Here is a 15,496-nt window from a genome sequence, read left to right as displayed (position 1 = left end):
GAGGAAAAGTGGACCAGTTGCCCACAGCAACTGATCAAGTTGATTCTTTTATATTGAAAAAAGCCTCTGAAATTCCAAAGAAGAAATCTGATTGGTTGCTATGGGTAACTGCTTTACTTTTTTCTCTTCACAGGTTTTGATAAATCTTTCCCAATATATGCAGGGAACGTGTAGGTCCCTTCTGTGCTTGCATTAGTTTCATTTTGGCACCTTGCCCATGCTCCAGAAAACTGTACTTTTAGAAAAAATTGGTGGATGAAATTGCCATAATATGCATTTTTTTTGCATTTTAACCCCTTCCCGCAGAATGTCATATATAAACGCCGGGTTGTGCAGTGCGTTCGCGCATCCCGGCGTTTATAAATGACATTCAGTTAACCCGGCGATGCGCAGCATCGCACGGGTTAACTGGCAGAAGTCCCACTGTTTCCAGCAGGGGACAACTTCTGCTTCACCCCCAGGACCATCCATTGATGGTCCTGGTCAGCGATCACTGTGATTGGTCCCTGTGGACCAATCACAGTGATCTGGGGTGAAAGTTCAGATCCCCCGCACTGCCCGCCCCTGGAAGATGGCTGCGGGGGCTCGCGGGGACCTGCAGCATAGGCGGGGGAACACGAGGGGACCGGCAGCCTTGCCAGATCCAGCGGCGGGACCGAGGAGCAGCGCGGGACCGGCCATGTGGACGAGCAGCGACGAGACCGGCAGGTAAGTATGTGGTCCTCAGAAGCAGCAGTGAAGATCTTCACTGCTGCTTCTAGGAGTCTGAAAACTACAACTCCCAGCATGCCTAGACAGCCTTTGGCTGTCTGGGCATGCTGGGAGTTGTAGTTTTGCAACATCTGGAGGGCCCCCGTTTGGAGACCATTGTATAATGGTCTCCAATCTGTGCTCTTCCAGCTGTTGCAAAACTACAACTCCCAGTATGCACTGACTGTCCAGGCATGCTGGAAGTTTTAGTTCAGCAACATCTGGCCCTTCAGATGTTGCCGAACTACAACTCCCAGCATGCCCTTCAGCTGTCTGGGCATGCTGGGAGTTGTAGTTTTGCAACAACTGGAGACACACTGGTTGGGAAACATTGTCTGTTTCTAACTCAGTGTTTCCTAACCTGTGTGCCTCTAGCTGTTGCAAAACTATAACTCCAAGCATGCACTAACAGACCATGCATGCTGGGAGTTGTGGTTTTGCAACAGCTGGTGCACCCCCCCTGTGAATGTACAGGGTACATTCACATGGGCGAGGCTTTTACAGTGGGTTTCTCGCACTACACACTACACTACACTAACACAAAATAAAATAAAAAGTTAAAAACACTACATATACAAATACCCCTACACAGCCCCCCTCCCCCAATAAGAACGTCCGGTACGCCACTGTTTCCAAAGCAGAGCCTCCAGCTGTTGAAAAACAACAACTCCCAGTATTGCCGGACAGCCGTTGACTGTCCACGCATGCTGGGAGTTTTGCAACAGCTGGAGGCACCCTGTTTGGGAATCACTGGCGTAGAATACCCCTATGTCCACCCCTATGCAAATCCCTAATTTAGGCCTCAAATGCGCACGGCGCTCTCACTTTGGAGCCCTGTCGTATTTCAAGGCAACAGTTTAGGGCGACATATGGGGTATCGCCGTACTCGGGAGAAATTGCGTTACAAGGCTTTTTCTTCTTTAACCCTTCATGAAAAGGAAATGTTGGGGTCTACACCAGAATGTTAGTGTAAAAAATTAAAATTTTTTACACTAACATGCTGATGTTGCCCTATACTTTACATTTTCACAAGAGGTAAAAGGGGAAAAAAGCCCCCCAAAACTTGTAACGCAATTTCTCCCGACTACAGAGATACCCCATATGTGAGCGCAAAGTGCTCTGGGGGCGCACAACAAGGCCAAGAAGGGAGAGTGCACCATGTACATTTGAGGTGATTTGCACAGGGGTGGCTGATTGTTACAGTGGTTTTGACAAACGCAAAAAAAAAACAAAAACCCACATGTGACCCCATTTCGGAAACGACACCCCTCACGGAATGTAATGAGGGGTGCAGTGAGAACTTACCCCCCACAGGTGTCTGACGGATCTTTGGAACAGTGGTCCGTGAAAATGAAAACTTGTACAGCCCACTGTTCCAAAGATCTGTCAGACACCAGTGGGGGGCAAATGCTCACTGTATCCCTTGTTACTTTCCTCAAGGGGGCTCGTTTCCAAAATGGTATGCCATGTGGTTTTTTTTTGCTGTTCTGGCACCTTAGGGGCTTCCTAAATGCGATATGCCCCCCCGAGCAAAATTTTCTCTCAAAAAGCCAAATATGACTCCTCTTTTGAGCATTGTAGTTCGCCCATAGTGCACTTCAGGTCAACTTATAGGGTACCTCCATACTCAGAAGAGAAGGGGTTTTAAAATAGGCATATTTGATTGTGAGCCTAAAGGTGTGTGTACATGTTCAGGTTTTTAATTGCAAATATTGAATACAAAGCCAAAAATGTATTCGAAAAAGAAACGTCTATCTTTCCTTTTATATGTGGCCTCCATTTATGATCTATTGCTGGTTTTGTATTCAATTGCAACTAAAAATATGAATATGTGAACATAACCTGTTGAAAATCTTGTAATATGATTTTGTATCTGCATCACTAGACTAATTCGGCTATTCCAAATTACTAAACATAACCTCAAAGGGGACAACTGTATATGTTGACACTACACAAGCAGTGGTTAATAAGTAGTTAGGTAATTGATGCATAATTGTGTTGTTGAGTTCACCATTGAAATTATATGAAAGGTCTTTGCTACTTTCAGATTCAGGATTCTGCAACTTTGGACATGGAAAGAGCCAATAAAGAGATAGAGGTACTGAGAAAACAGTATGAAGCGATGACCCATGAACTGAAAGAGGCCACCCAGGAAGCTGAAGTAGCAAAGTGCAGGCGAGATTGGGCCTTCCAGGAGAGGGACAAGATTGTAGCTGAGAGAGAGAGTATCCGGTGAGTGGTTTTGTCTTTTACATCTGACTGAAAAGTTAGTCATCTGCCCAACCTTAGGCTGGGTTCACATCACGTTTTTGCCATACTGTTTTCAATCCGTTTTTCTAAAGAAAACCGTATGGCAAAAAAAAGGATGGAACAGTATGGGAAAAAGTAAACAGTATGCATTTTTATACTGTATACTGTTTTTAAAAGTGCATATAGTTCCGTCCGCTTTTATAGGAAAAAAAAAACATGTTTTTGAAAATGTTGTCCATTTTTAATGGCAGGGGTCTTGGGTGGGGACTTTAGGATGCAAATGCGCATGTGCAAAGTAAAACCGTATATGTTTTCCCGTATGGAACCGTATACATGTGCATTTCCCATTGACGTCCATGTTAAAAAAAACTTATGCGGTTGCAGTACGGTTTTTAAACCGGAGTAAAAACCGTGGTTGACCACGATTTTATCTCCGGTTTAAAAACCGTACTGCAACCGCATACATTTTTTTTTAACATGGACGTCAATGGGAAACGCACATGTATACGGTTCCATACGGGAAAACGTATACGGTTTTACTTTGTACATGCGCATTTGCATCCTTAAGTCCACACCCAACACCCCTCCCATAAAAAATTGACAACATTTTCAAAAACATATGTTTATTTTTTTATTTTTTTATAAAACGGAATGAACTGTATGCATTTGTAAAAACAGTATACTGTTTAAAAACGCATACGGTTTACTTTTTCCCATACTGTTCCATCCGTTTTTTTTTTTTTTTTTTGCCATATGGTTTTCTATAGAAAAACGGATTGAAAACAATATGGCAAAAACGTGATGTGAACCCAGCCTTACATTGAACCTACAAATCTGTTTATACACATATGCTTGATGGACAACGATTACCATTATTGTTGTCCTTCAAGCATAGGAGTATGAACAGATTTGCCTGATCAATGTAAGGCTGTGCAGACGACTAACTTTTCTTTCAGAAAATCCAAGGCATACCATCTTATTTCTGCTGGGGAACTTAACTTTGTATGCCACAAATGTTGTCATAGTGTTAGACACAGATTAAGTCTATTCAGTGGGGCTAATCTGATTCAAGGCTACCTGATGCAGCTCCAAGTTAAAGAGACCTGATATCATTTTTTCCTTTCCTTTCTAATCTGCTTTGGCAAATTCCACATTGTTTGAACAACAACAAGGGTTTCCCATTGATAGATAATGATCTTAAACTAAACTAATATTGTAACCAACTAACATTATAGGACATCAATTTGCTTGTTGCTTTTTATTGCTTTTCTTACATACACTTTTGCATCCCAGAAAAAAAGACTATGGTTCATACCACCGACATGTATAACTTGAAACCTCACCACTCTTTCTCTACACAGGTTTTGATAAACTTCCCCATTGTCTTGAAAGGTGAACCTTATACCCAGTCTGAGGTCTAAATTGTACACTGGAGCAAAGTTCATAATACAAATCTGATCCATTCAGCCTTCCCTCAACCCTGACCAGCCTCCCTGTTCCAACCACTGAAAAACACCCCACAGTATGATGCTGCCACCACCATGGTTAACTGTAGGGATGCTCTTGGGCAGGTGATGTAGTAAAAAGTAGAACTCCAAGGTATAGACGGGATACACAGGCGCTCAACAGCCAGGTAGTAGAACAGAAACGTTTATTCACCCATAATGCAAAGCGTTTCACAGCACAGCTGCTTCATCAGGCTGCTTCATCAGGCACCCTCTGCCATATAGCCCAGATTGGTGGAGGCTGCAAAGGTGGTTGACCTTCTGGAAGTTTCTCCTATCTTCACACAGGATCTCTGGAGCTCAGCCAAAGTGAACATTGGGTTCTTGGTCACCTTTCTTATGAGTAACTAGCACGTGTCGAAAACATCTAACTGTGTGTTCTGCATGCACACTTAAATAATAAACAGGCCACTACTCTAATGCTGTTGTGCTAATGTTTTGGCCCCTGTCAGAACTCCATGAATATAGGCCTTCAGCTTGAAGGGACTGCACCCCTACACACAGTGCTGTCAGCTGGATCCAGACACTGACAGCGTAATCCTGTATAGTGGCAGGGACCTGTAAAATTTACATAGTAACATAGTTTGTAAGGCTGAAAAAAACATGAACCCATCCAGCTCAGCCTATTACCATATGAGTCTATCAAGTTCAATCTAAACTTACTGTGTTGAATCCAATATGGCAATCAGAATAAATCCCTGGATCAAGCGTACATCGAGTTCCATAGTCTCACTGCTTTTACAGTGAAGAATCCCTTTCCATGTTAATTTAGAAGCATTTTTTTTAAATCAAATGTAGAGGAGGCCCCCTTGTTGTTGTTACAGTCTTGGATATAACCAAATCATGGGAGAGCTCTCTGTTTTACCCCAGAATATATTTATGCATAATCAGTGGCCACTCATCCACTTTTTATTTTTTTTTTTAAACTTCAGTCATGGCCGTAAATGTGGGCACCCCTGAAATTTTTCAAGAAAATGAAGGATTTCTCACAGAAAAGGACTGCAGTAACACATGTTTTGCTATATACATGTTTATTCCATTTGTGTATTGGAACTAAACTAAAAAAGGAGGAAAAAAGTAAATTGGATATAATGTCACACCAAACTCCAAAAATGGTCTGGACAAAATTGGTACGCTTTCAAAATTGTGGATAAATAAGATTGTTTCAAGCATGTGATGCTCCTTTAAACTCACCTGGGGCATGTAACAGGTGTGGGCAATATAAAAATCACACCTGAAAGCAGATAAAAAGGGGAGAAGTTCACTTAGTCTTTTAATTGTGTGTCTGTGTATGCCACACTAAGCATGGACAACAGAAAGAGGAGAAGAGAACTGTCTGAGGACTTGAGAACCAAAATTGTGGAAAAATATGAACAATCTCAAGGTTACTAGTCCATCTCCAGAGATCTAGATTTGCCTTTGTCCACAGTGCGCAACATGATCAAGAAGTTTGCAACCCATGCCACTGTAGCTAATCTCCCTGGGCATGGACGGAAGAGAAAAATTGGTGAAAGGTGTCAATGCAGGATAGTCCGGATGGTGGATCAGCAGACCCAAACAAATTCCAAAGATATTAAAGTTGTCCTGCAGGCTCAGGGAGCATCAGTGTCAGCGTGAACTATCCGTCAACATATAAATGAAATGACACGCTATGGCAGGAGACCCAGGAGTCTGTGCTGACACAGACAGTAAAAAGTAAGACAACATTTTGCCAAAATGAACTTGAGTAAGCCAAAATCCTTCTGGGAAAATGTCTTGTGGATAGATGAGACCAAGATTTTTGGTGAAGCACATCATTCTACTGTTTACCGAAAACAGAATGAAGCCTTCAAAGAAAAGAACACAGTACCTACAGTGAAATATGGTGGAGGTTCAATGATGTTTTGGGGTGGTTTTGCTGCCTCTGGCACTGGGTGCCTTGAATGTGTGCAAGCCATCATGAAATATGGATTACCAACGGATTTTGGGTCGCACTGTGCAGTCCTATATCTTGGGTCTTCCAGCAGGACAATCACCCCAAATATACGTCAAAAAGCACCCAGAAATGGATGGCAACAATGCGCTGGAGAGTTCTGAAGTGGCAGCAATGATTCCAGATCTAAATCCCATTGAACACCTGTGGAGAGATCTTAAAGGGAATAAACGTGTATAGCAAAACATGTGTTACTGCAATCCTTTTCTGTGAGAAATACTTCATTTTCTTGAAAAATTTCAGGGGTGCCAACATTTATGGCCATGACTGTAAATAATCCTAGTCATTAAATTTTTTTACTTTGGTTCAATATTCCATGTGCAGTCTGACTAGTGGTTTGCATCTATGCCCACTAAGATTTATTCCTTGATCCTGTTCTTCTTGGCAACAGCTGCCTGGCTGTAATTTATAGTCTACTCAAATTAATACATACTTCCTTTTCGTTGTCAGTTCTTCCCAGTATTTTCCCTTTTTAATAAGTAATCTTGATATGGATATTCCACTGTTGTCTTATGTGTGACCACTAGAGATGAGTGAACTTACAGTAAATTCGATTCGTCACGAACTTCTCCGCTCGGCAGTTGATGGCTTTTCCTGCATAAATTAGTTCAGCTTTCAGGTGCTCCGGTGGGCTGGAAAAGGTGGATACAGTCCTAGGAAAGAGTCTCCTAGGACTGTATCCACCTTTTCCAGCCCACGGGAGCACCTGAAAGCTGAACTCATTTATGCAGGATAAGTCATCAACTGCCAAGCCGAGAAGTTCGTGACGAATCGAATTTACTGTAAGTTCGCTCATCTCTAGTGACCACTTTGCAGTTAAAGGGGTACTCCGCTTCTCAAACTGGCACAAACTGTTCCGAATGCCGGCGCCAGGAGCTTGTGGTGCCATAGCTCCGCCCCCTCAATGCAAGTCTATGGGAGGGGGTGTGATGGCTGTTTGTTCCAAACGCTGAGCAGCGGAGTACCCCTTTCAGTATCATCTACAAAAACTTATCTGTGCAATCCCTGTACTAGTTCATTAAATGGGCACTGTTGGATACAAAAACTTTTTATATGTTGTACATCCTGGCAAAACATTAATCTTTCTAATATAATACAATAGAAAATGTTATTTCCTTTTTATAGAAATCATGGCTTTGTCTAAGCTGAAGCACAGGCATGGACAAAGTCCAGTAAGTGAGGGTGGACTAGCACTCCTCTGTGCTCTCTCCTGTCTGATAGGACTCCTCTGTGCTCTCTCCTGTCTGATAGGACTCCTCTGTGCTCTCTCCTGTCTGATAGGACTCCTCTGTGCTCTCTCCTGTCTGATAGGACTCCTCTGTGCTCTCTCCTGTCTGAAAGGACTCCTCTGTGCTCTCTCCTGTCTGAAAGGACTCCTCTGTGCTCTCTCCTGTCTGAAAGGACTCCTCTGTGCTCTCTCCTGTCTGAAAGGACTCCTCTGTGCTCTCTCCTGTCTGAAAGGACTCCTCTGTGCTCTCTCCTGTCTGAAAGGACTCCTCTGTGCTCTCTCCTGTCTGAAAGGACTCCTCTGTGCTCTCTCCTGTCTGAAAGGACTCCTCTGTGCTCTCTCCTGTCTGAAAGGACTCCTCTGTGCTCTCTCCTGTCTGAAAGGACTCCTCTGTGCTCTCTCCTGTCTGAAAGGACTCCTCTGTGCTCTCTCCTGTCTGAAAGGACTCCTCTGTGCTCTCTCCTGTCCTATCAGACTGAGTGCTAGCCCACCCTCACTTACTGGACTTTGTCCATGCCTGTGCTTCGGTCTGGACAAAGCCATGATTTTATAACCCATGATTTTTATAAAAAGAAAAAAAACTTATGAATTATAGAAAAGTTAATATTTTGCCAAGATGTACAACTTATTTAATGTTTTTGAATCTGACAGTGTTTATTTAAATATATTAAAGCGAATAGAGCCCAAAACTGACCCCTAAGAACAGTGACCCAGTCCCGGTAGAGTTGTCGCTACACAATGAAAATGCTGTGCGCCAGGTAGTGGCAACTCCTTTCTGAGGATTTTTTTTTTTTTTTTTTTTTTAAATATCATTTTTATTCACATTTTCATATTAAATAAACATAACACAGGGATTTTCATCCATGAACAGACATATGACAGAGATGCAATGTGATCAAAAAACATAAAGTATGTCAAAATTGGACAGGATTAGACATATTCACCTCTCACCCCACCCAACCAGCCCTGATCGCATTTTCCCCCACTGAAAACCCCAGCCTAAACTTCAACATAACCTAATCGGCTAATAGGTCACCCCACAAAGCATGTAGTTAAGTCCCACAGGATAAAAACGGCCCAATTTGTAATCTACCCAATGAACCTGCCAGCGCCCACTGTAAATACCGCGTAAAGTCCTTAAAAAGGGTCACCACTATCTCTTCATCCATCAGAAATATATTAAGGGTCCTCCACTTTTTGAAAAAGGATATGGTGGAATTTTCTGCAGTCCTCCTCACCTCCAGCTTATCCAGAAACAAATAACGTTTAACCTGTCGGAGTACTTCATCCACAGACGGCATGTCAGGCACCAGCCAAGGCACCAATAGGTATTTTTTGGCCACTATGAAGAAAGGTGTGAGCTAACAAAGGCAAAGTGGGGGTCATGCTCCAGTATGTGAAATAATGTGAAAAAGATCATTTTAGCTTTCGCTTTATCCCTGATTTGCAGTCCAAGCAAGAGGGAGGCCCAAAAATCCTTGGGTTTTGGGGCATGAAACCAAGCCATGCAGCAAATCAAACCTTCTCAAATCGCAGTTTGGACATTCCTTCTTGAGGTTTTTATATATTGATACAGTTTTTTTTATATTGATTTTATTTAATTTTTAATGACCGTAAGTTATTTTCATTGTTTCCATGCAAGAAAGATTCTTTACCTTTGTGTTTGTTACTTTCTCTGTACTGGTAATTACAAAATGAGGCACTTACTTACAAAGTAACATCCATATGACACACTATTATTGATACCCTCAAATGGTTATTATTTTTCTCTTCTGTCAGGACTCTGTGTGATAACTTAAGAAGAGAACGGGACCGTGCAGTTAGTGAACTAGCCGAGGCGTTGAGAAACCTAGATGACATGCGTAAGCAGAAGAATGATGCTACAAGAGAATTGAAGGAATTAAAGTGAGTTTAACCCCTTAAGAACTGAGCCCTTTTTTTGCAATTCTGACCACTGTCAATTTATGCATTAATAACTCTGGGATGCTTTTACCGATTATTCTGATTCAGAGAGAATTTTTTTCATGACATATTCTACTTTAACACAACGGTGAATTTTTGTCGTTACTTGCATCCTTTTCTTGGTGAAAAATCAAAAAATTTCATGAAACTTTTGAAAGTTTTGGTATTTTTCTAACTTTGAAGCTCTCTGCTTGTAAGAAAAATGGATATTCCAAATAATTTTTATATTGATTCACAAATACAATATGTCTACTTTATGTTGGCATCATAAAATTGACCTAATTTTACTTTTTCAAGACATCAGAGGGCTTCAAAGTATAGCAGCAATTTTCAAAAGTTTCATGAAAATTTCAAAATCTGAATTTTTCAGGGACCAGTTAAGTTTGAACTGGATTTGAGGGGCCTTTTTGTGAGAAATTACCCATAAGTTACCTTATTATAGAAACTACACCCCTCAAAGTTTTCAAAATTACATTAAAAAGTGTGTTAACCTTTTGGGTGTTTCACAAGAATTGCAGCAAAGTGGAGGAGAAAAATCTAAATCTGTGTTTTTTACACTAACATGTTCTTGTAGCCCCATTTTTTTTCATTTTTAAAAGTGGTAAAAGGAGAAAAAGCCCTCCTAAATTTGTAGCCCAATTTCTCTCTAGTACGTAAATACCTCATATGTTGTCATAAAGTGCTCTATAGGCTCACAACATGGCTCAAGAGGGAAAGAGCAACTGTAGGATTTTCGAAAAAAAAAAAAATTTTGTGGCCATGTTGCCAGAACATCAAAAAAAAAAAAAAAAAAACATTTAAAAAAACCACATGGCATACTATTTTGAAAACTACACCCCTCAAGGAACATAACAAGGGGTATAGTGAGCCTTCATACCCCACAGGTGTTTGACGACTTTGCGTTGAAGTTGGATGTGAAAATGGAAAATTAGATTTAACACTATAATGATGGTGTTACCCCAAATATTTATTTTTCACAAGGGATAATAGGAGAAAATAGACACCAAAATTTGAAGCCCAATTTCTCCTGATTAAGAAAATGCCCCAAATGTGGACGTTAAGTTCTCTGCTGGCGCACTACTGTGCTCAGAAGACAAGGAGCAAGATTTGGCTTTTTGAAATTGAATTTTGCTGAAATGGTTTTTGTGGGGCATGTTGCATTTAGAAAGTCCCCCAGGCTGCCAGAACAGCAAAAATCCCCCCACGTGGCATACTATTTTGGAAACTACACCCTCAAGGGACGTTATAAGGGGTATAATGAACCTTAACACCTCACAGGTGTTTGACAACTTTGCATTGAAGTTGGACGTGAAAATGGAAAATTTGATTTTTAACACTAAAAAGATGGGGTTACTCCAAATTTTTCATTTTCACATGGTGTTATAGGAGAAAATGGACTCCACAATTTGAAGTCCAATTTATCCTCTATGTGTATATGTAGTGTTTTACCCTTTATTTTGTGTATGTAAAGTGTAGTGTTTTTAGGGTACATTCAGACTGCTGGGGGATTACAGCGAGTTTCCTGCTGGGAGTTTGAGTTGCAGCGGAAAATTTCTTGCATCTATAACTTGCAGCGAGAGACTAACGTTCACACGAAGGGGGGGGAGGGGGTTGCAATCCTCATGCTGTTGAAAAACTACAGCTCCCAGCATGCCCTTTGGCTGTCCGTGCATGTTGAGGGTTGTGGTTATCCAACAGCTGGAGGCACACTAGTTGCAAAACACTGAGTTAGGTTGGGAAACATTGTCTGTTTCCTAACTCAGTGTTTCCCAACCAGTGTTCCTCCAGCTGTTGCAAAACTACAACTCCCAGCATGCATGGTCTGTCAGTGCATGCTGGGAGTTATGGTTTTGCAACAGCTAGAGGCAAACTGGTTGGGAAACACTGAATTAGGAAACAGACAATGTTTCCCAACCAGTGTGCTTCCAGTTGTTCAAAATTACAGCTCCCAGCATGCCCAGACTGCCGATGGGAATGCTGGGAGTTGTAGTTTTGCAACATCTGGAAGAGCACAGTTTGGAGATCACTATACAGTGGTGGCCAAACGGTAGCGTTCCAGATGTTGCAAAACTACAACTCCAAGCATGCCCAGGCATGCAGGGAGTTGTAGTTCTGGAACATCTGTCCCTTCAGTACTCCCTGCATGCCTGGACAGTCTCAGCCGGCTGGGAGTTGTAGTTTTGCAACATCTGGAGGTACGCAACTACAACTCCCAGCATGCTGAGACAGCTGTTTGCTGTGTGGGCATGCTAGGAATTGTAGTTTTGCAAGATCTAGAGGGCTACAGTTTGGAGATCACTGTGCAGTGGTCTCTGAATTGTAGACCTCCAGCTGTTGCAAAACTACAACTCCCAGCATGCCCAAACAGCTGTCTGGGCATGCTGGTAGTTGTAGTTTTGCAACATCTGGAGGCCTACAGTTTAGAGACCACTGTATAGTGGTCTCAAACTGCAGCTCTCCAGATGTTGCTAGGCAACTCACCGGCTTCCGTAGGATCCAGTGAGCCAGCCACACACATCGCCGCCCGCCGATCACCGTCGCCCGCAGCCTCCGCAGATCGGTAAGGGACCTTCGGCGCTGGTCCCTGTCGGTTTCCCCGTCCTGCCCCGCCTGTTGTGGGTGGGCAGAGCGGGGAAACCGAAAGTAAACTCCCCCCGCCCCCGATCTATACGACCAATAGCAGGGATAGGAGGGGTGGCACCCCTGCCACCTCACTCCTATCCCCTCCGGGGGATGGTCGGTGTCTTGGACAACCGCGATCCCCCTTATATTCCTGGTCACCATAGACCCGTAATGACCAGGAATTGAGCAAATCGCAAGTGGGAATTCACTTGCGATTTGCCGCGATCGCCAACATGGGTTGGGGGTCTGATGACCCCCCTGGGCATTTGCGTGGGGTGCCTGCTGATCAATATCAGCAGTCACCCCGGTCCGGTCCCCGCCCGGCGCGCAGCGGGGACCGAAATTCCCACGGGGGTACAGGTACCCGTACGCCCTGGATCCTGAACAGGTTAAGGACCCCTCGGACAAGCATATTGAGAATTTAGTGAAATACGCCTTTGAGGCGGCGGGCTCGGCCTTATCTCTGGCCTTTGCCTCCACCTAGGTGTCCAAAGTCCTGTCGATCTGGGCAGGTCAGTTGCGCCAAGGGATCTTGAATGGTGCTTCCTCCGGCGATCTGGCAGATCTAACGCAACAAATCGCCCATGCTGGAAACTACTTCTGCTGGGCCTCCTTGGAGTCGGCCCGCTGTGCGGCCTTCGCCTCAGGGGAAAATGGTGGCTCTCAGGCGCTCCATGTGGCTTAAGGCTTGGAATTACGATGCAGCCTCTAAGCACTCGCTTACTAAACTTCCTTTTCAGGGATCTCTGTTATTTGGCAAGCGCCTGGACAAGATGATTTCGGAGGCCGCGGGGGGCAAGAGTTAGCTTCTGTCCCAAAATCGGCCGTTCGGATCCACGGCGGACGGCTTCTTCCTTTCGCGCTTTTCGTTTCCCAGCCCGCACGTTTCGGTTGGATCATCAACCATGCCAAATCCAACCTGTCCCCGTCCCAGTCCCTGGTTTTTCTCGGCATCCGCTTTGACACAGTGGCTGCTCATGTCTCCCTGCCGGAGGACAAGCTTCGGGAGCTCCTGTCGGGGATCCGCTCCCTTTGGGCACCGGGCCTGTTTCCCATCCGCGCCTGCATGTCCGTTCTGGGCAAGATGGTGGCCTCCATGGAGGCGGTTCCGTTTGCTCAATTCCATTGCCGTCCTCTCCAGTGGGCCATCCTTTCTCACTGGGACAAGTCCCCCTTGTCTCTTCACCGCAGGATCTGGCTCTCGCACCAAGTGCGCCACTCCCTCCTTTGGTGGCTCCGGTCCCCCATTCTCCGGGGATGGGAGTTTTTTTTTGGGGGGGGGGGGGGGGGGGGGGGGGGTTTGCTCCTTTCTGCCCCTCCATTGGCATGTCCTGACAACGGACGTGAGCCTTCTTGGCTGGGGAGGGGTCTTCTGGGACCGGATGGTCCAGGGCTGTTGGACTCTGTCAGAGTCCAGACTTTCCATCAACGTCCTGGAGCTTCGGGCGATTTTCCTGTGCCTTTGGCACTGGAGTCGCCTGCTTCGGGGCCTCCCAGTTCGGGTTCGGGTGCAGGCACCCGCAGCTCGGCGGCCATGAAGGAAGTGGCGAGGATCCTCCTGTGGGCGGAGCTTAATGTTCAAGCCCTTTCGGCGGTGCACATTCCCGGGATCGACAGTTGGGAGGCCGACTTACGACGTTGCGCCACTGCAGATCCGGGCGAATTATCTCTCCACCCGGAGGTCTTTGATCAGATCTGTTGTTGGTGGGGGACGCCAGACGTGGATCTGTTCGCATCACGCCAGAACAGGAAAGTCCCTTGCTTCTTTTCCAGGTCTCCGAATCCCCTGGCAGTGGACGCCCTGGTGGTCTCCTGGACCCCCTTCGCTCTCCCCCACCTCTTCCCGCCTCTTCTGCTCCTTCCCAGGGTCATCTAGAAGCTTAAGGCGGAGGGAGTCTCGGCGATTCTGGTGGCCTTGGACCGGCCCTGTCGCGTGTGGTACGTCGACATGGTCAGTCTTGTGTCGGACGTTCCCTCCCGTCTTCCAGATCGTCCAGACCTTCCGGATTATCCGGACTATGCTCCGTGCCCGTAAACCCTCACTCCTCCAGGATTTACCACCGTACCTGGCCGGCATATTTCCGCTGGTGTGAGGCTCGTTCCCTTTCTCCCACCTCTCTTTCTCTGGCAAATCTTCTGTCCTTTTTGCAATTGGGACAGTGCCGAAACCTGAGGAACTGAAACTCTCCTTGCCCTCTTCTGTCTGTCCTTTTCCAGTGCCCTCTGGCGTCCAACCTTCATGTTCGCACCTTTTTGCAGGGTGTGGCTCACGAGGCCCCTCTCTTTTGATCCCCCACCACGCCTTGGGACCTTAACCTTGTTTTGGATGCTCTTCAGGGCGCTCCGTTTGAGCCTCTGGCTCAGGTTTCCCTTTGTTTCCTCTCTTGGAAGGTGGCCTTTCTGGTCGCCGTCACTTCCATTCGCCGTGTATCGGAATTGGCTGCCCTCTCCTGCCGTTCCCCCTTCCTGGTGGTTCACCAGGACAAGGTTGTTCTTCTGCCGGTATCTTCTTTCCAGCCTAAGGTCTTGTCCTCCTTCCACTCTAATGAAGAGATCGTGTTGCCTTCCTTCTGTCCATCCCCTTCTCACCCGCGAGAGCATCTCCTTCATAAGCTGGATTTGGTCCGGGCAGTTCAGACCTATTTGTCGGTCACTTCCTTCTTCCGGCGGAGTGACTCACTGTTTGTTCTTCCCGAGGGGCGGCACAGCGGGTTCCCGGCCTCAAAGTCTACAATCTCCCGGTGGATTTGCTCCGCCATTTCGGAGGGTACCGCTGTAAGAATCCGGTGCCTCCCTTCCGCGTGACGGCTCACTCCACCCGTTCAGTCGGGGCCTCCTGGGCGGTCAATCACGGGGGCCTTGGCCCTGCAGGTTTGTAAGGCGACGACTTGGTCGTTGCTGCATACTTTTGCCAAGTTTTACCGTATGCACACTTTTGCGTCCTCCGACGCAGGCCTGGGCCGCAAGGTTTTGCAGGCGGCAGTTCGGGAGTCCACCTGAGCCTTCTTCTGTCGGTGTTGGTTTGCCCTCCCAGGGACTGCTTTAGGACGTCCCATGGTCCTGTGTCCCCCAATGAAGTGCTCTAGAAAAGTAGATTTTTGGACTGTAAAATCTTGGCTGTAAAATCTCTTTCTCGGAGCTTCTATTGTGGGACACAGAACCCACCCATTGTTTTGTTGCGGCCAGACTGTCTTCTGCCCTTCCGGG

The 15,496-nt window shown here is 45.5% G+C and overlaps 1 protein-coding gene and 1 long non-coding RNA gene across 5 annotated transcripts in view; one reads left to right on the top strand and one right to left on the bottom strand.

The window, feature by feature from the left end:
- Positions 1-15,496, top strand: part of DLG5 (discs large MAGUK scaffold protein 5) — a 215,643-nt gene that overhangs the window by 95,309 nt on the left and 104,838 nt on the right. For all 3 annotated transcript variants that reach the window (XM_056531348.1, XM_056531346.1, XM_056531347.1), the window contains exons 9-10: positions 2,798-2,982; positions 9,485-9,610. In XM_056531348.1, coding sequence (XP_056387323.1) covers positions 2,798-2,982; positions 9,485-9,610 — 311 coding nt within the window. The remainder of the gene's footprint in view (positions 1-2,797; positions 2,983-9,484; positions 9,611-15,496) is intronic.
- LOC130282744 (uncharacterized) overlaps positions 1-15,496 on the bottom strand; it is a 147,127-nt gene that overhangs the window by 86,454 nt on the left and 45,177 nt on the right. The gene's annotated exons all lie outside the window — the stretch shown is intronic.

Source organism: Hyla sarda, chromosome 7 (genome assembly GCF_029499605.1).
Source record: "Hyla sarda isolate aHylSar1 chromosome 7, aHylSar1.hap1, whole genome shotgun sequence".
Lineage (NCBI taxonomy): Eukaryota > Metazoa > Chordata > Amphibia > Anura > Hylidae > Hyla > Hyla sarda.
Note: the sequence above shows the minus strand (reverse complement) of the source record. Positions and strands in the feature narration are given on the sequence as shown.